This window comes from Monopterus albus, unplaced genomic scaffold, assembly GCF_001952655.1.
Source record: "Monopterus albus unplaced genomic scaffold, M_albus_1.0 scaffold1.1, whole genome shotgun sequence".
NCBI lineage: Eukaryota > Metazoa > Chordata > Actinopteri > Synbranchiformes > Synbranchidae > Monopterus > Monopterus albus.
Window position 1 is genome coordinate 3,356,700 of NW_018127881.1, and position 19,629 is coordinate 3,376,328.

Genomic DNA, 19,629 nt, shown 5'->3' on the forward strand with positions numbered 1-19,629 from the left:
AGTTTGAATCCTGCCAATGTCGTGTCTGCAGAAGACTGTCCCTCTTTGTTTTTCTCCGTTTCTCACTAGAGCTCCTAAAGTTTTTTCCTCTCCCACAGTCAATACAGTTCCACTAATACAATTCCTCTGTCTATAATATGATTCTCCTCTCTGTCACTCTCTATATTTATTTATTTCACAGGCTGGCAGACTGGCTTTTTATTTATCTAATGCAGTTTGCTCACATTCATTCAGCACCGTGCTTCGGCAGTCCTGTACTGTAAAAATGCCACCCAGCATTATCCCACAAAAGAAAAATATGCAGTTCCACCCCTAGTTAACATAAAAAGCAAAAACTTCAAAATGTTTCTCCATCCTCCTCTTTTGCTGCCCACTTGCTGACTCTCTCCTTTCTGCCTTTCACCCTTTCAATCGCTTTCTCTAGCAATTGAGGTCACAGTCGTAACATGATTTGTTTTCTTCTTTGTGATCATTAAACACACTAAAATAAACTGAAACCTCTTACACCAGATTCACTTTTGTCCACACTCGTACAATTAAGCTTTTGCTAAAGTGTAACCAACAGTAACCAGTGTTGCTACAAGGTGATTTGGGATGGCTGAGTACAGCAAATAGTCCACATGATATGGTGAATAAATGCACAAGTACCTATTACAGATTATCACATTTTATCCAGCTTTGATGATTTTTATGCTCCGTTTGACTTTGTGAGCCATCCATGAAGTGAAAAAAAACCTGAGAAATTATTGCAGTCTCCTGATTAGATTTTATTTGGAGCTATCAGGTTTTCTTGAGTGCTCTAGACTGGATATGTACTGTATATGTGTGTGAATACTGTCTGTACATGTTAAACATCGCCTTGGGTTATTAGTAATCAAACCCAGTAAACGACACACGTGGCTGCCTCTTGCACTTCAGTACAAATTGTAAAGTGCAGGTCCCTAAATCACAACAGCGGCCTTTAATTTATTGCTACGTGAGCACTCAGTGATGCACTGTTCGAGCTGATGAGATGGAAACACACAGGGGCTGTTTTACAGCTGCCTACTTCATTTAATGCATTAAATTTTACCCTTCTATTTTTCAGTTTTAATTCAGCTGAAATCTAAATTAATGTTGCCTATATTTGCATATAATTTGCAAATTGCAAAATGCACTCTGTTGCATTAGCTTTTTCTATCTGAACAGTATAATGCAATATTTACATCATTATCTTGTTTTATATTTATCTATATATGTACAGTATATAAATATACTGTAGATTGATTGTAATGTAAATGGACTGTATTTGTGTGTGGCCAGTGTGTTGCACTGGCCAAAGCGCTTTACAGAAGATAATACACCATTCACCCATTCACACACCAATGACAACAGGCTGCCATGCACCAGCGCTAGTCAAGCCACCGGGAGCAATTCGGGGTTCAGTGTCTTGCTCAGGGACACTTAGGCATGCGGGGAGACCGGGAGTCGAGCCACCAACTTGCTGGTCAGGAGACGACTGCCCTACCTCATGAGCCACAGCCAGTAGGAGTGTGCTGATTTCTGGCCTGTTTGGTTGGCTTCTGCTTTTGTTGCTTTGTTGGAAGGAGCCATATAATTTGGTACTGTTTATATGTAAAATTAGAAAGTGATTAGTTGGTACACTTCCACACTTGAGGTTTTCTTCAAAGGGCAGAAGGTGAGCTACACAAGCATATTGTTAAATGTATCTACAAACAGCCATCCAATTCAGCATAAATGAAGAATACCATTTTAAATAATTAATAAATAAACTGTAGTTTACATTGAGCAATTTCTTTCATGGAAATTTATCTGGAAGCCAATAATGAAGTCAACACAACTCAGTGGACTAACTCTATTTTTCTATAATTAATACCAAACTAGATGGTTCTTTGCAGGAAACTCAGGAGATGCATACAATAAAATGTTACTGAATCCTTTTCCCAATCTTCTTGTGTTGACCTGTTAATGACAGAACAGTCCATATAACTACATTCACTGCATGTTTTATTGCACAGGTAGCACAAGGGTGATATAAAATGTAGGAACAAAAGGCAAGGCACACGACACCGTACTTTGTCCTGCAGCAGCGCTGGTTTAGAATGAAACTCTTACAACATCACAGCTCTTCTACACAGCTGATACTATTCAGCTCCTGCATGAAGAGTGGGCAGTACAATGAAAGCACTGAGGGATCCTAGGAATAGGAACTGTGTAGGAGAGACGCTCCCACAATAAACACCACTATACACATGTATTCACTGTGGAGTAAGAATGAGATTCATTCTGTCATAAATACAATAGATATGTCACGACTTATCATAAAGACAAAGAAATGTTTATCATCATATTGACAGAAGGTACAAGGTCAAATGGCTGCAGTGCAACAGAGCAGAGGACGGAATGTTCAGCAGAGTGCGATTTATAACTGAAGCAGTTCTGCACTGTTGCTGTCTATCTCTCTCTCAGCTGATATACCTGCCTCCACCATGGGGGGACTGCAAGGCTAAGGCAATGGACTCAGACTTCTTCAGCACTTACAGCATCACGGCCTGCCGGATCGACTGTGAGACACGATACCTGGTAGAGAACTGCAACTGCAGGATGGTCCACATGCCTGGTAGGGACCAGTAGGGGCCCCTCATTGCTGGAGATGGATATTTCTGTATTTGATTATAAAAATCTAGATTGTTGTAGCATCTGTTGTCGTGATCAGAAGTGCTTTCATGTGAAATTGTGGTGACAAAAGCCAGTTAAGGAACAAACAGCTTTTTGCCAGCGACGGTAGAAAATCAGATACTTTCACACTCCAGTGGATCGGAAAACTCAACTACTCTCACTTTGTGTTAGTGCAGTGATTACAACTGGCATTTGCCGTCTGCCTTCTGCATTTAATCACTGTGTGGCATCTCACATGACAAATTCAAAAGAAGTTTGGCACAGACAGAACATTTGGAATTGGCTTTCATTAACCCTCACTTACCTGTCCAATGATTGTTAATTTCTTCCTTTAAAATCGGGGTCACTTTCACAGCTGTGTTTGCATATAGTCAGCCAGACAATCTGTCTGCATGATAATCAGGATGAGCTGCCATCTTACAGTGATTGTGCAGCTGATTAATGTGAGTCTATAGAGAACTCCCCAGTTAGACTCCTCTGCCCTGTGAATTGTGCTCAGCTTATATTCACCTCTCCTATCTCCATGTCATTAGGGTGATTTTTAAAGAGTATGAACCAAAATTCTGTGAATAATAGCAGCTCTGATATAATTTCCTCTATATCTAGGACATGTATCTTTCCTGCGTTGTCCTGATAGAAGAAGGGGGGTGGCTCAACTGCCAACAACAAAAAGATAGAGAGGGTGAAGAGACTGAATGTAGTGATGAGAGGTAGCAAAAGTACAAAAGTTAATGAAATCAATTACAAGATGAGATCGAATTTGCTACAAATATCCAGTCATGATAAGCACGGAAGTAATAGTCTGAGATAAAATTAATTATAAGCCCAAATCTCGTCATCCGTTTTCCTCCCTTGCTCTTTTTTTTGTTCAGAACACTGTATTTCTTCTTCCTGTCCTTAGGTGATGCCCCCTACTGCACCCCGGAACAGTACAAGGACTGTGCAGATCCTGCCTTGGGTAAGGAGATAGCCCAGCATCCTGCTTGTGTGTTTATGCACACTTCAGTGTGTATGTTGCACCATTCATAGCCCCTGATCCAAGCTGATAACAGATAATAGTGTCCCTTCAGCATTCTCAAATAGTAAACCTCAGACCTGGCACTGAGGCTCTCCTCACACTCCCCTGTCTCTCCATCAGCTGATACATTTCAGGCCTTTCAGGTACTTGTTTTCTTATTGACTTGCAGTCTCTCGCTCTTTCAACATCTCACGTGTCAGCATAGGCCTTATAATTTTTTTGTATTCCTTCTAAGGGTCTCTGGGATGTTTTTTCCTCACGTTTTCTTTGACCCCATTTACTCTGTTGGCTTCTTCTTCTGGTATTTTGTTTGTCTTCCTGTGGTGCTGATAAATCTATCTGTCTCTGTGTCTTCTCTCTCAATCTGTCTGTTTCTGGCTTCTCCATCTCTCGCTCTCTTTCTGCCTGCTTCATTTTTCAGACTTTCTTGTTGAGAAAGACAGTGACTATTGTGTGTGCGACACACCATGCAACTTGACACGCTACGGCAAAGAGCTGTCCTTTGTCAAGATACCCAGCAAAGCATCAGCCAAATACCTTGCCAAGAAATTCAACAAGACAGAGCAGTACATAGCGTAAGTCACATTTTTAATGTCTTATTTATCTAAGGATGAGCTTGGATTTATAAGAACTGCTTCAGCTTTTAATTTAGTGGTCTTGATTGTGAGGAACTAAGACTAAAAGCTAATGTTTATCATTGTTTAAAACTGATTAAACTACTTAGTGCATAAACACCATAAAAGCTGCACTGTAAATCTCTTGAAACGAGGTCACATCAACTGTCAGTTACTAGTAAGGCTAAAAGTTTTATTTTATTTATTTGACTTTGTTTAACCAGGGAAAGGTCCTTGAGGTTTATGACCGCTCTTGCAAGGGCACACTGACAAGACAGCTGCATTAAAAAGATAAGACACAAGGATAAGAAAAAAATGCCACCAAACAATTTTTATTGCCTCCTCCTTTTTTTCTCTGTGGAATTTATGTGTTTATGGGTCGATTTCCCCTTCGGGTAACTTGCCTAACGACTCCTCAGTAACTGCTGCAATCAGTTTTCCCCTTCTCAAACCTGGATTTTTTTAATTGAGGTGAGGAAATAAAATAGGGAGCTTCCAGTTAGAGCCTCACTTGATTAATCAGTTAAGTAATGAGGGTTTCTTTGCCAAATCTACTGAAAAGATCAAAAGAAGTTCAAGAAAATGAGGAGAGGTTGCAATAATAGTTTAAACTTTTATCTATCACTCCCAGCGGAGCTGTTGAGGACAAGATAATTACGCTGTATGTAGCCAGAGTGCAGCAAAAACCTTTTACGTCTCCCTTCGGAAAGGTTTTTCTCATTCACTGTGGACAGATGTGAATCCATCCTGCTCATTTTTGACTGGCCATATTTCCAAGCATATCAGTTTGATGAACATTAACTGGGAGTGTTCTGGTGTCTGGGCTTCACAGTGTTTAGTGGTGTGAAACTGAAGTCTGTGACAGTGCCCCGTCTTTCTACTGGGAATCACACAAACACGGAGTGAGAGAGACAGCTTCATGATAGCAGCTCTGATCAGATGTGTTGCAGGTTACTTATTTACAGTGAGAACAGGTGACAGCGAGAAAACTACGTTCAAACTGAAGGCTGACACCTCACACAGATGGGCCTGAAATCCAGAGAAAACACCCAGGAATATCACTAATAACAACACACAAACCACCAATATCAGTGATTCCCAGCCAAGGGTAGTTATACCCCAGGAACTAAGTACCTCAGCAATTGCCAGAGGGTACATGGAAAGATTTTTGAGAAGCTCAACTGATTTGAAAGCAAGAAAGAAAGAAACTGCAGTTTGATTTTAAAAAATGGATCCACATTTTGACTCGGCTGTAAGACCTGAAAACTGTGTTGTGATATGCAAGAAAACTAGTTAGCAAGGAGGCAGAGGAGTCCAAACAATAAAACACTAAAAGTTAACAGTTTAAACATCAACAACATTAACATTACTAAAGATGATGGATAAGCAGTTGTAATACTTAAAGTAAATGATGAACCACGCGTCGGACACCACAACTTTTGCCACTAGAAGTGGAAATATATGAACACGAAATGATACAAACGTGATCAAACTGGCTTAAAAGGTTATACAGGTCAGTTGTATCAAGAGATTACTGTAGCAATATATAACACTGCAGTGAAGCTGCAGAGCTGGAAGTATATCTATTATCAGCTGTAATTTGCATTTAATCATTTCTACTCAGCCCTCAGCTTCAGCAGAGTTTCTTTTGGGACTGACAGGTCATTACTTGTCTTGATTTAAATTTAAGTGTTAAAACGGCTCACCAAATACAAAAAAAAGATACTACAAAATTCAATTGCAGTTTTGGTCTCAATTCCAGTGGAGCGTGAAGTTCTACTCTACTCATAAAGAAGATAATCAGGACTCAAAATAATGGCCTGCTTTGCCCCAGGCCTTTTAAGCAATTCCCATTCTTTTTCTTTCTGCTGAAGTCACAAGTTTTAGACATTAACACTGTATTAAATCAAACAACTGTCATCATTTCCCTTGTATTCTTCAATGACTACACCCACCTAGGGGAAATGACTTACTGAAGGCAGGTTATTTTCTGAACTCTACACATCTATTATATCCATCCATTCATTATCTCTACTGTTTATACTAATGAGGGTCGCAGGGAGGCTGGAGCCAATCCCAGCTGACTTTGGGTGAGAAGCAGGTAATACCCTGGACAGGTCACTAGTCTGTCACAGGGCTGACACATAGAGACAGACAACCACTCAAACCCACACTTACTCCTAGGGGCAGTTTAGAGTTAACAATCAACCTAAGCTGCATGTCTTTGGACTGTGGGAAGAATCCAGAGCACCTGGAGAAACCCCACGCAGGCACAGGGAGAACATGCAAACTCCACACAGAAGGGCCCCGGGTCGGCCGAGGTGCGAACCCAGTACCTTCTTGCTGTAAGGCGACTAATCACTACCCACCATGCCGCCCACATCTACTATATATATTATATATTATATTACATTGCAGGGGGCGGCTGTGGCTCAGGAGGTAGAGCGGGTCCTTTCCTAACCGAAGGATTAGTGGTTTCGATTCCCGGCTTGTCCAGTCAAAGTGTCCTTGAACAAGACACTGAACCCCCAGCTGCTCCCGGTGATGTCACTGGTGTGTGAATGTGTGAGTGTTTGGGAGTGCAAATGGATGAATGGCCGAGTAGTGTAAAAGCGCTTTGAGTCTGCTGTAAAAGTGTAGAAAAGCGTTATACAAGTATAAGACCATTTACCATATTATTTTCAGGAAGCGTCTGACTCACCAGTCATCTTCTCCACCTGAGGACACTTTGATAACAAAGTGTATAAAGTGTCTAGACATAAATATGAGAAAATTAAGTACTGTGTGTGGATTACACTAAGACAAAGATGTGTTTTTCTTTCTGTTCACAGTGAGAACATTCTGGTTCTGGATATCTACTTCGAAGCACTGAACTACGAAACAATTGAACAAACGAAAGCCTATGAATTCGCAGGGCTTTTGGGTAAGGAAATGGCTGTCTGTGTTTGCTTGGGAATAAATCATATGCGGTATGCAATGTGACAGATGCTTTTTATTCAAAGTGACAGTAGCACAAGTGCTTGCATTTTTACAATTCAGCTCCCAGAAGACACAAAACTGTCTCTTTAATCTATCATGACTGTTCAGCTACATTTTGCTGTGTTTTCTGTTTTGTTTTTCACTTTTCAAAGATAAAAAGTATGTTTTAAAGTCAGCCTCTGTTTCATATGGGATGATTTCCACAATTTGTTCTTTCTTGTTTGTCTTTCCAGGCGATATCGGAGGCCAAATGGGCCTTTTCATTGGAGCCAGCCTCCTCACCATCCTTGAACTCTTTGACTATCTATATGAGGTAAAATGTCTCTTTTGTGAAGTCTCATTATGTGGAGCTGCTCGCTTACAGTAGATAAAACATCCAGTGTAATGTATTGTTTGTGGAAATTTGTGCTGCTACATTATTCTGAAATTGCTCGCTCACATAATCAAGTTTTTCACACGGTGTTAACATCCGCATACGGACGTATTTTAGCGAGCATGATAAACACTCTGTCCCTCACAACTTTGCAGCCCATCTCTGTGCAACAAACACTGAATATATTAACATTTTGGATGTATTTTATTTTAGATTAGTCAGAATGTCTTTGTCCTTCTCATTTAAGTAGCTCTCTGATGCATGAATCTTTTCTGCTTTCTGTTATACCAGTGAAGCCCAGGTTTTTTTATGTGTTTGTTAGGCCTTGATTTGAGATGTGTGCATGTGCAATGGATGGAGCTAAAAGTAACACCTGCTCATGCACAAGATTAATGGTGAAACATATTTATAGAAGCATAAAATCAGTCTCATTTTAATTTCAGTTTGCCTCATCCTTTAAACTCCAGAGTCTGTGGCCTTGAACTATGAAAAGCCAAAAAAGAAGCATTAAGCAGAAACAACAAAAAAACTGGGTACTGTGTTTTGATCCCTAAAAGTCAGTAATCAGTGTCATCACCTATTTTCAGGTGATCAAGTACAAGCTGTGCCAATGCTTCAGGAAGAAACACAAAGGCCGCACCAACAAAGACCGGGGAGCTGTGCTGAGCCTGGATGATGTGAAACGCCATGTGAGTAGGCTCCTGCTAAGTGCTTTCACTATGTCAGACTGCATTGCTCTGACAGGTTCACCCTAGTCTTTCTCTGTGTCACTTTGTCTTCGCTGATCTTAACTGCAGCTGGAGAGAAGGAGGATGAAACAGTGGTGGTGGTGGTGTGGAAGAATAAACAGTGAGACAGTGAAGAGACAGAGTTGGAGGAAGCTAGGGGACAGAAAGACTTGAGAGACACAAGTGGGAGCGAAAAAGTGATTGGGAGTGAGGGAAAACTGAAAGAAGCAGGAGAGCCAAAAGTGGCTGGAATTTAGTCAAAGCTGAAGGACAGGACCAGCAGGGACAGGTTGAAATTAGAGCTTTGGAAGGTGTAACAGCTCACTTATTTCCAAATGTAAATGATGTCAGGTCACTTTAATTCTAAGTCAGAGACCAGGAAGAAGAGCAGGGAATGATGTGCTCCTCCTCTGATCTACACTTACTTTGTAGTTTTCTCTTTCTGTCCACCTTCATTATTTGCATAATTTTTCAGAGTATTTCTTAAGCATGTATTTCCTCTCACCTCCTGACCCAGGTTGTTGCTGGGTCAGGAGATGAGGAGGTGTTTATGACTTCTCTCTTCACATTTCCATCTCAGGCTCCTTCCGAGAACCTGCGTACACCATCAACATACCCTGGCAACATGCTACCTCATCACCCAGGCCAGGGTAACTTTGAAGACTTCACTTGCTGAGCAGACCCCGGGGAAGCCTCAAAGTGTGTGTTATGCAACCAAAGCCAACCATACAACAAGAACTATCTGACACAGAAAGTGTGAGGAACTGATACATAGTCTAACGGAAGGACTTTTTTAATAGAAATGGAGGAAAACAGACAAATCAGATACGACAAAGAACTTCCACCTAAAGCTAAGTGGAGAGGATATCCCAAATATAATGTTTATCTGTTAGTTTTCTGCTGCTATTTCATGCAGCACTCTAAACTCTTCTATCTGTGTGTTTTCCTCTGGAATACTGCCGCAAAAGGACACTCATGGAGAAACCTTGCCAACACGGACCTCTCTGTCAAAAGACAAAAATGTGTAAAAAATAAATAAGGGAAAATATACAGAAATCACACCATAGACAGCAGCTCAGAAAAAGACCCCATGCCTTTATATTACACATCAACACGGTGGTTTCACACAACGTCGGCCTGCTAGTGGGACAGATATTCATTCTGCTTACTCCACTGTACAAGTAGCAACATCTGTAACTTTTGCAGCGCTCTATAAAACAACAGCTGGATTCCTACTGTGTAGTTTGTTTGAGAATGTACTGTATCTGTGTTCACAATGAGTGTAGTAGTCAGGTGGGCAGGGACACTTTCTCGGGTCCTGGGCGACAGCGGTAGCGGTAGAGGTGCATCAGCTTCCATTTAACGATTTCAGGTCTCATCCTGTAATTGCATGCTTGTATTTGTCCGGTGCATGTTTTTCATTTCACTTCTAATTTTGATATATCTATAATTACCAAGTTTGCCTCAGTGATATAAAGGAAAAGAGAGATTATAACCCCATATATTTCTGGTATGTGTGTAGCTATGCTGTGTGTGGGTGTCACCTCACATAGGCTCACTGGTGCCAACATCAGCACCCAAGCTGGTATGGTGTGTGTTTGTGTAAATGGATGAGCTGCAACTTGTTTCATTCCTCATGTGTTTGTTTGTTTGTTTGTTTGTTTTTTCATTTTCCTCTGTGCCCAATGAGTCGAAGAGTCCTCATTCAACTTGATTTACTCTTATCTTAACCCGGGGGGTGAGGTGAGGTGAGTTGTTCGCTTTTTCTAATCGACTTAATTGTTGAAAATCCTTTGGAGTTTTGCGGGGCTGTTAAAACTTTTCTGTATCTGTGTTCTAGTTGCAAAAATCTTATCAAAGCACAATACCACCAGTATATAGAGATGATGTAAAAGAAAACGTATTATTCTTCTTGATATACTGTCATTATTAATATCGTGTTGATCTGACTGTTTTCACTTTTTTTCCCATTTATATAAACATAATCAGTATTGCCTGATAATCCTGTCTCCATCTTCCTGGTAATAGGATGGTCTATTTAGTTTTCAATACATAAATAAAATGCCATTATCACTTTTGAGAATTGTTATTGTTTGGAGGTTTTCTTCTTATCAGTGAATTCCCTCTCTGAAGCCTTTATTTGTCTGTGTGGTTTAATGGGTAAACAGGCAGGGCGCTCCAGAAACAGCTCCAGATACTGTGCAAATGTTCATTTTTAATCACAAGTGGCTTGCAGAAAATCTGATTAAGCATTCTGCACTTCATTTAAGGCATTTTGTTATCTCTATATTCTCCGATCAACATGCTATCTTGTGTTTTGCTTTATACAACATTTCTTTGAAATTAAATCAGCATTATTTGAAGAGTTTGGGGGCAGGAGTGTGGTATTAAATTAGATATTGCTTATCTACTTCAACCATTCATTTGTGCTGCAGTTTTAAAAGCTTCAAGCAACAACAGTGGTGTTTTGGAGCTCTGTACTTTTAAAATGTAATTACAGTTTCAGCTGCTGTGTGACAAAAGGATGGATGGAAATATCCTGCACACCCAGTAGAGGTTTTATCAAGATTGTCAGTCAGCCAGTAGAGGCACACTCTGGACGGCTTCTCTTGTATTCTACTGCACATCTTGTGCTGCCAACTGCCACACTTACATTTGAAAAGTGGTTTGGTGATGCATGACTCTGTGAATATTAAAGCCTACTTTTACATCCTTAAACATGGCGTGCCTCAAAATCACATTTGTTACTCTGTACTGCACATCAAGGGTTATTCCCGGACAAGAAGTTTACTTTTGCCTTATCATTCTTTAATGATTTATTACAGTGGAAAACCAAACATCAGTATTGTTCATCAAAGTGTGAGTGTGCATTCATTTTTTATTATTCAGAGGAGAAACCACAGCTGGTATCCATGCGTTATTATACAAGTGTTAAAGCTCTCAGGAACCAGCTTCAACATCTGATGAAGATTTTTCCTGTTTTGAATGTCTGTAACATAAATTTACCCCCTGATGATTTCATCATTTTCTGTTGTACCTGCCAAGAAGACAAATTAATCAAGAAATAAAATATAATGCTGTTCATTTCCTGCTGGCATTTGTGTCTTTCTCTGAGTGACATTATGAGACTCAAAGTCTTTTTACACTGGAGGGGGAATTTTTGTACTTTTTTCGCACATCAATAATAATTTTTGAACCAATATGTCAGTGAAGCCTTGCACATCATCGAGGGAATATCGCTGAGAGAAGAGTGGCTTTTATTCTTTTCGACTCAAGATAGATTTTTTTTCTAACTTTTTGTCCAGGACAGGAACAAATGTGACCAATCATGATGCAGCTGGAAGGTCGTGACATTGTCACCACAAGTGCATGGTGCACCGTGAGCTAAACCTATTTATTAAAGGTGTGTTCAGTATACATTTTATCTCAGACATATGGCCAGGCGCTGTTCCTGGTTATTCAGGTCATTGTAATTGCTCCTCTGCTTCTCCAAATGTTGTGGCAGCAGCAACAGCATCTCAAATTGTCCCACGGACATCCTGATGCAGGTCCAAAAATGACCATGGTACAGTTTCAGCGGCCGCACCAACTAGTGAACTTTTCCAAGTTGCTTTCTTTTATCAGTATAGAATGCAGTCCTTGTATTTAGCAGAACCTGCACCTGCAGGTCATCATCACTGGATGTGAACTTTTGGAGCATGACCTTTTAGAACTTCACTTTCCATATTCGCTTCATGTTTGGTGAGAATATAGTATGTTTCGCATTTAAATTGCCTTTGGGGGAAAAAAGGATGTTTGGTATCGTTTATTTGTTTGAAAACAGCTTTAGAGGATTGAAAAGAGGGTCAGAATACAGGATAGCTGCCTACCAGTGACAGAAATCCAGCAGAAGATGCTTCCTGCATCCTGATAAGGCTTCAGGGCAAATCAGGTGGGTGTGTGGGAGATGGCAGCACCAGCAGGAGTTCAGATAAACTGGAAATCTTGCCAAACAATCTGGATAAGCAAGGATTGCCTGCAGTCCTGTAGCTTTAATTGTTCATGTCACGAAGTCTTTGGCAACTCCATAGCTCCTCTCTGAATGAGGTTAAATAATTATGTACCCTCATTCAGCTCCCTGATAAAAACATCAGAGATTTCCTCCCTCGTTTTCACTTTGGTGGTTGTCACATGGCCAATCTGGACAGTAGAAGAGAGAGAGCTCCTCTTATAATGGAATTTATGCCAAATTGTCTGTTCTTCTTTAATAGTCTCATCTAATCACCGCAGGAAGCTGGATTTCATTTACAAGGGACAGTTTTTATGCAAGAAACCTCTATTGTTTTCTGTTTGATACTTTGTGTGCATGTTTCTTCCAGGTTTCAGTATAATCATGCCTTCTGCTGTAACTGCTCAGGACCCTCTAAATCACATGTAATTTGCTTCTAATCAACACACACTAAATTGGCCCAGTTCTGGGTTATTTATCTTTATGTACTGTATTGTACAAAATGATACAAGGGATGTACATAATTATCAGTACAAATGGCGACATTCAAGTTTGAAAATGGTGATAGCAGATTATAGCAGTGTCATGAGGTGAAAAACCGAACTACATTTATTCTACTATGGAACAATTTTGAGGAGGTTAAGTACTTTAATGAATATTAGTTTATACTCCACCACATTTGAGAGGTAAATATAGTTCTTTTTCTCTAGCTCTACCTGCATCATTTAAGTGATACCTACACTTGAATGGATACATTGCCGATTAAAATCAATTAAGAAACAATAGAGTTAAAGTATTGTTAAAATGAAATAAAATAAGATGAAAACAAATAGACAAAGATAAAAGAAAAACAGACACACAACTATTACAATGCAATATTAAATTGTAAGTTGCCCCAAATGCAGCAGAGAAACCAAGCAATCAAAAATGCAGGAAAATAGTACCACTGTCGCCAACTTATCAAGATATTACTTGGATCTTTTTCACATTTCATAATGATTAATCAAAACAAAATTGGCAGATTAAATGAAAATGTAAATAGTAATATAAAAGCATTAATCAGCAAAACCCATAGTTTTAGTTTTGGGTCATTTTACTGGGTGAACTTAACCAAATATTGACCCAATTTTGACCTGGTGATTTTTAGCCTGCTGTAGACTACTCTTTATTTCTGGATCTATACTTTACAGAAATAAATTTTTAAAGTGGAATTGGCTCTGTCTCCCACCAACATGTCAGATGAGTCCCTTTTCTGGTATAAATTTATTCTGACAGATCTCTCAGTACAATTAGGATGTTCAGCCGTTTGTCATAGATAAAGCTGCGATCCAGCTCGCCTGGGCTCCACTTTACATTCTGCTCATTAAAAGGATCATTAGTTATAATGCAGTCAAGTTTTTAAGCACGCAAAGACATTGTATTTTATTTCAGACTTTGGCCTGACTGATCTGACCTTCCATTTGTTTACAGTGGGATCCCTGATTCTTTTGTTTAATATCGGAACACCCTGTAAAAGGTACTGTAAACCTAATCAGATGCAATCTGACACAAACAGAGGATGTAAAATCCTCTGTGGAGCTCTGAACCACAATGCATTAAATCAGATACTTCTGAGTCCCGTAAATGAGGATTCTGCTACACTGTGTTTCAAAAAGTATAATGTAACCCCCCTCCCCCTTCTGTTTTACGTACTCACACTCACCCACACTCTGATCAAGCACAAACAGGCTATGCAAACAGATGGGTTGCCATGTTTTGTACTGTTGTAGCTTCATACTAATTAGGGGGAAGTGTAGAAATGTGTTTGATTCTGTGGCTGAGTTACAGAACCCTAGCCGCTCTACTCTTGTTGTTTACTTGTTAGAAAACTACTCCAGAGGTTCAGTTACTTATTTGACTGTCTCTGCAGATGGAACATAATAAGAATGAAATGAATTCAAAGAAGTTCATATAAAACAGTTCCATATCAAAAACTTTCCTGATGGAGCAAATAAAAAAAGGCAGTGGCTTATTTACTCATTCATGAACCCCTGGGAAACTATTTTAACTTAATTTTCCCAAACTGTAATACCTGTGTTTATGTGATAGCACAGTCTAACAAAAAAAAAAAAAAAAAAAAAAAATCTGCAGAAGCACTTGTGACTTGGCATTCAAGCTAGAAACCAAAAATATCATAAAACTCCTAATCTTTTAAGAGTATTGCTACTTCTGTCAGGCATTTTGTTTAGAGCTGCTGTAATAGTCTAACTTTTGTGTTATTATGGCTTATGTCCTTCACTTGTTAAGTTTACACAGGTTAAAATGAACTTACAATAGCACAGTTACGTTATTATTTTCCACATATGTCCCATGTAAAGCATACTGTCCTTCTATTCTTTCGTCTGCTTCAGATGTTGTTTGCGGTTTCTGATAGGTGAAGTGGGTGACAATACAAACAAAAGGATGCCAACCTTCTTGTTTCCTCCCTGACACCAGAAATGTGCACCAAAATCTTAATGCAGTAACTGAGTTCAAATAAGTGCATAAATCAGCCTAAAAAGGTACTGTATACATATAGGCTACGCATAGAAATAAATATGATATACAGTAGCAATACAAATTACATAAGGTGACTAGGTTGAATTTGTTTCTAATTTATTTAAGTATTCAGTTTTGACTCCATCCATCCATCCATTTTCCTCCGCTTATCTGGAACCGGGTCACAGGGGCAGCAGTCTAAGCAAAGATGCCCAGACTTCCCTCTCTCCAGACACTTCCTCCGGCTCCTCTGGGGGAATGCGTTCCCAGGCAAACCGAGAGACATAGTCCCTCCAGCATGTCCTGGGTCTTCCACGGGGCCTCCTCCCGGTGGGACATGCCCGGAACACCTCCCTAGGAAGGCGCCCAGGAGGCATCCGAAACAGATGCCCGAGCCACCTCAGCTGGTTCCTCTCGATGTGGAGGAGCAGTTTTGACTATTAAGTTCTATTCCAGTTATTGACATAGTTTATTACAAATGCGTTATGATTTATATTCAGTAACTTATAATATGTCATAATAATGTTATCAAGGTAGTCTTGAGGTTTTACACTGTTCTAACTGCTTAGGTTTTTAGTATATATTCATTTTATGAAGTGGCGGAATGCGCTGATACTATAGGCTACTTACGTTCAACTTTAAGGTACTTGCACTTATTTAAATATTTCCATTTTCTGCTACTTGATACTTTATAATTCAGAGACAAATATTACTTTTTTTTTTGCTCCACTACTTTTATATGATAATTTTAGTTACTCACCACTTTGCATGTTCATATTGCCAATACAAAACATATAAATAAATAAATAATCATATTTTATTATAGGTTAAGACTTAATTTATCTCCCAAGCAAATTCACCAGATAACTATCATATATGTCTTGGCCATATTAAAGTATTATAACTGTTTTTACTTTTGGTCCTTAGTTGATACAATACTGTACTCATACTCAAAAAAATTTTGAATGCAAGATTTTTCTTGTAACAGTATTTTTTACTGTGTGGTATTGGTATTCTTCATTAAGACAGAGATTTTAGTACTTTTTTCACCATTGGTTTGATGACATCTTGAAATTGTCCAGTAATCCAAGACGATTTCCTAATTCATCCTAATTCATCATCACCATCGTCATAATCAGGGGGCCACAGTTTAACTGCAGTACCATCAAATATACAGTAGGGGTCACTACTGCACCATCAGCCAAAACTCTCGTTCATAATTCATCCTAATCCATCATCACCATCATCATAATCAGGGGGCCACGGTTTAACTGCAGTACCATAAAATATACAGTAGGGGTCACCACTGCACCATCAGCCAAAACTCTCGTTCTCGCGGTAATTCCGTTCGTCCACCGGCGGCGACATTCAGAGAGGAGATGGCGGCCAGAGGGGGGTTCCAGACGGCACCGACGGGTGGTAGCGGTGGAGCAATGGGACCTGGACCTCCAGTAGCGGGTGCAGGACCAGGCATGGGGCCCGGGACTCCTTCTGGAAGAATGGGACCGTCCCCGGCCGCGCAGAACCACATGTACCGTTCCCCGATGCCCGGGCCTGGGTACCCGGTGAGATATCGCTCCATCTTTGCTGCTGACGCGTTAGCCAGTCCGCTAGAACAAAGCCTCTTACCGCTGCTTTGTCACTGATGGCTAACGTTAACCACCGTTACTGGTGCGGACAGCCTGTATTCACTAGCACCACGGTTGAAAAGTAGTTACCTGTCAGAAACGTTTTAACAGGTTACTTTTAATGACTATCAGAGTTTGTTTGAATTTGCTAACCCTCCCGCCCGCTAACATTACGATTAGCTAGTTAGTCACGGTAGCCAATTAGTTAGCTTAGCTTGTTAATATGGCGCTAGCTGTTAGTTACGCTGTGTTTCGCTTGACGTTCGTTTTCTCGCTGGAAACACGTTATGGGGATTTCGAGTGCTTTGCAAAAAACGTAATAAAGTGAGTCTTTAATATGTTTAACTTTTGGGAGTTAAAGCTTTTATTGACTTCTGAAGTTCAAAAGCTGCATTGTCAAGTAACATACACTGTATAGTTTGAATGAATAGGCAGCACCAAGCTCCCTCTTTGTCAATGCAAAAGGCATTTAAACAGTGACTGCTAGCGAGGCTCAAACTTAGGACTAGGCTGTGCCCTGTCCTTGTTTCAGGACGATTTGTTGCAAGCTACAGCAACTTGTGTTATCCAGCTCTTAAAGGCAACATTAGTGCCCGTACTTGGTAAACCTTGGAATTACGTCACAGATATTTTGAAAGTTTGTTTTAAGCTTTGCTGTACAAATACGTGCTGCGGTTCCACACCTAAACTGTTAGGATATTTGTGATTTGATAAAATGTTTCTTTGAGTAGATTTGCACTGTGGGATATTGTAACGGCATATGTTTTAAAAGCTTTCTATCTATAGTAACTAGAGAGTCACTCCACCCTAACATCTGGAGGTCTGTCTGTCCATCCAGGGAATATTGGTGTGATTAACAGATGTTTGGAGACAGCAGCTAAAGATAAATCCTTGACAGTGAGGCTCACTGGCATTTTGTTAGTAATATTACACTTCAGATGTACAAAAGCAGCAATGGTGTGATGAAAATGTGGTGTGAAAACATGAATTCCGTTTATCTATTTATATGAGGAATATGATGTGGTGTGCCTTTTGGTGCTTACGGTGAGATAATACAAGAATTGATTTCAGCGCACCTAAAATTTTTCAATACACCATGCATAATGCACAGACAGTACCTTGACTTAATATAAATTTGTGTGAAAATTTCATATTTTAGGTATTATAAGTGGTGACTAAAAGGAAGACATGATGGCACTGTGCCTCACTGATTAGGAGGTTTTGCTTTGCAGAGTTGTAATATGATGCAGTCCTGTTTCAGGTACATTAAAGTATTTATTATTGCTGTTATTTTTGAGTTATCTCGCTCTGCAAATAAAATGTACAGTGACTCCCTTTGCAGTGAAATTCATTTAAAAGTTTGAGATAAACCCATGTAGATTAAAGGATAAACAGAAAAGGTGGGGGACTTTTTTCAAAGGTCGCACTGGGTGCAGCTGCAGAATAAACAGGTTATGCATTAATGACTGGTCTCACGGTAGACATGGTGGACAAATGTGACAATCTCTGCAATACTGTCATCGCAGCATTTCTGTACCCCGCCCATCTCATGAGGCAGAAACTTTCAATCTGTCAGATCTGTCAATCCTCACTGACTCTGAGACACATGTCATCCCTGGACCCTTTGTTTACGCTTCAAGTCTTTTTTCCTTTGGAGCATTTGAGGTGTATTTGTCGGGTACATTTCTGCTATTGGTCAACCTGGTGACAGCAGAGAGCTGTTCTGATGAGAGGTGCTGCATGGAGGTCCTAGTCAGTGTGGATTGAATGGATCAAAGTTGCACATATACACACCGCCCATGTATAGCAAAGTCCCAGTTTGAACTTAGTAGTGGCTGAAGTCCTCCTTTAAGTAGTAGGCTACTAACTTTAGCTCAAAAAGCTGGCATTAGCCAGATGAGTGAGAGAGCTGAACTGCTCATCAAGTCTAACACAGACATCACCAAAGACCGGAAATTCTTCAGAAATAAATGGGAATACAAATAAATTGCATACACAAATGGCAAAGCATGAGTGCAATTCATTGGTTTATACTTCAATTGAAATATAATAGCCTAATTGTTGTCATTATCATCATGTTGACTACTAGGCTATAGAGCACTAAAATGACTACATAAAAAGAGGTGGAAACATGTTCCAGAAGTGATTTTTCTATTTATTTTTTTTCCATAAGGTTCCTTTTAAATTTCATTATATATAGTATATAGGCTATGCACATTAGAAGGTAAGGTTGTTTAAAGTATTTGTGAAAAATGAATTCTTTTGCATTATGTTGTAAACAGAGGTGGTGCCACCATCCGAGAGACGTGGCACTAGTGCCACCAATATTAAATGTTACTCTGGAGCCCTGAGCTAATATTCTGGTCCTTAGAATAGCAGGTTTGTTTTAAGTCATCATAGAAATTATAAATAATTCATCACTAATCCACAGCAATCAAAGTGTCTGCTGCTTAGCTAATGGCAACCTGAAACACAGTTCAGTGAAAGGATGTTCTGTCTTTTTTTTTTTCCCTCCAGCATCCTTGACTGCTTTCACTCATACGAGCAGCCTTTCACGATACAGTGAAAGAGGATTCATACTCTGAATGCTGCAGAGTTCCAGTTGTTCTCAGATAAATCAAGGTTGCGTTGATGTATAGTGTAAAAAGCACTAAATGACAGACATACTTCTGCCCACACTGTGCTGTGTGGAAAAAGCAGAGTGCATTCATCTAGCCTGTGTTATTGACAAGTCGATGTCTATCACCCGTCCTCCCTCCCTGCTTCCACCATAGGCTGAGGAGTGCATTTTGCCTTCGTCTCTCATTTTTTGGAGTGACTGCTGGAGGGACGCTACAATAAGTGATTTGATATTTGTCTGCTGGATTTATCTATCTGGAACTCATGCAGCCAGATAGAAGAAGTCGCCTGTTTGAGTTTTTAGCACATGGTTTGGTGAGTAGATTGCAGTGATTGATCCCCATTTACTTGGTTGAAAAAGCTGCTGTTACCTCTTCTTGCCAGACCAGATGTTCTAGGCAGGTACCTCAAATATCAGAGCCTTTAGATTTGACGATTTAAAAAATATATATATATATTATTTTTTTTGTGAGCAGTAGAGAGATC

General features: G+C 39.8%; 1 protein-coding gene across 1 annotated transcript in view; it reads left to right on the plus strand.

The window, feature by feature from the left end:
• The window catches only part of LOC109957846 (acid-sensing ion channel 1-like), a 45,040-nt gene extending 34,905 nt beyond the window's left edge, over positions 1-10,135 (plus strand). Inside the window, 7 exon segments of the mRNA XM_020596074.1 lie at positions 2,470-2,620; positions 3,581-3,637; positions 4,119-4,272; positions 7,143-7,234; positions 7,524-7,603; positions 8,251-8,352; positions 8,972-10,135. Of these exon segments, the coding sequence (XP_020451730.1) occupies positions 2,470-2,620; positions 3,581-3,637; positions 4,119-4,272; positions 7,143-7,234; positions 7,524-7,603; positions 8,251-8,352; positions 8,972-9,067 (732 nt within the window). The 3' untranslated portion in view covers positions 9,068-10,135.
• Positions 10,136-19,629: the final 9,494 nt, after the last annotated feature.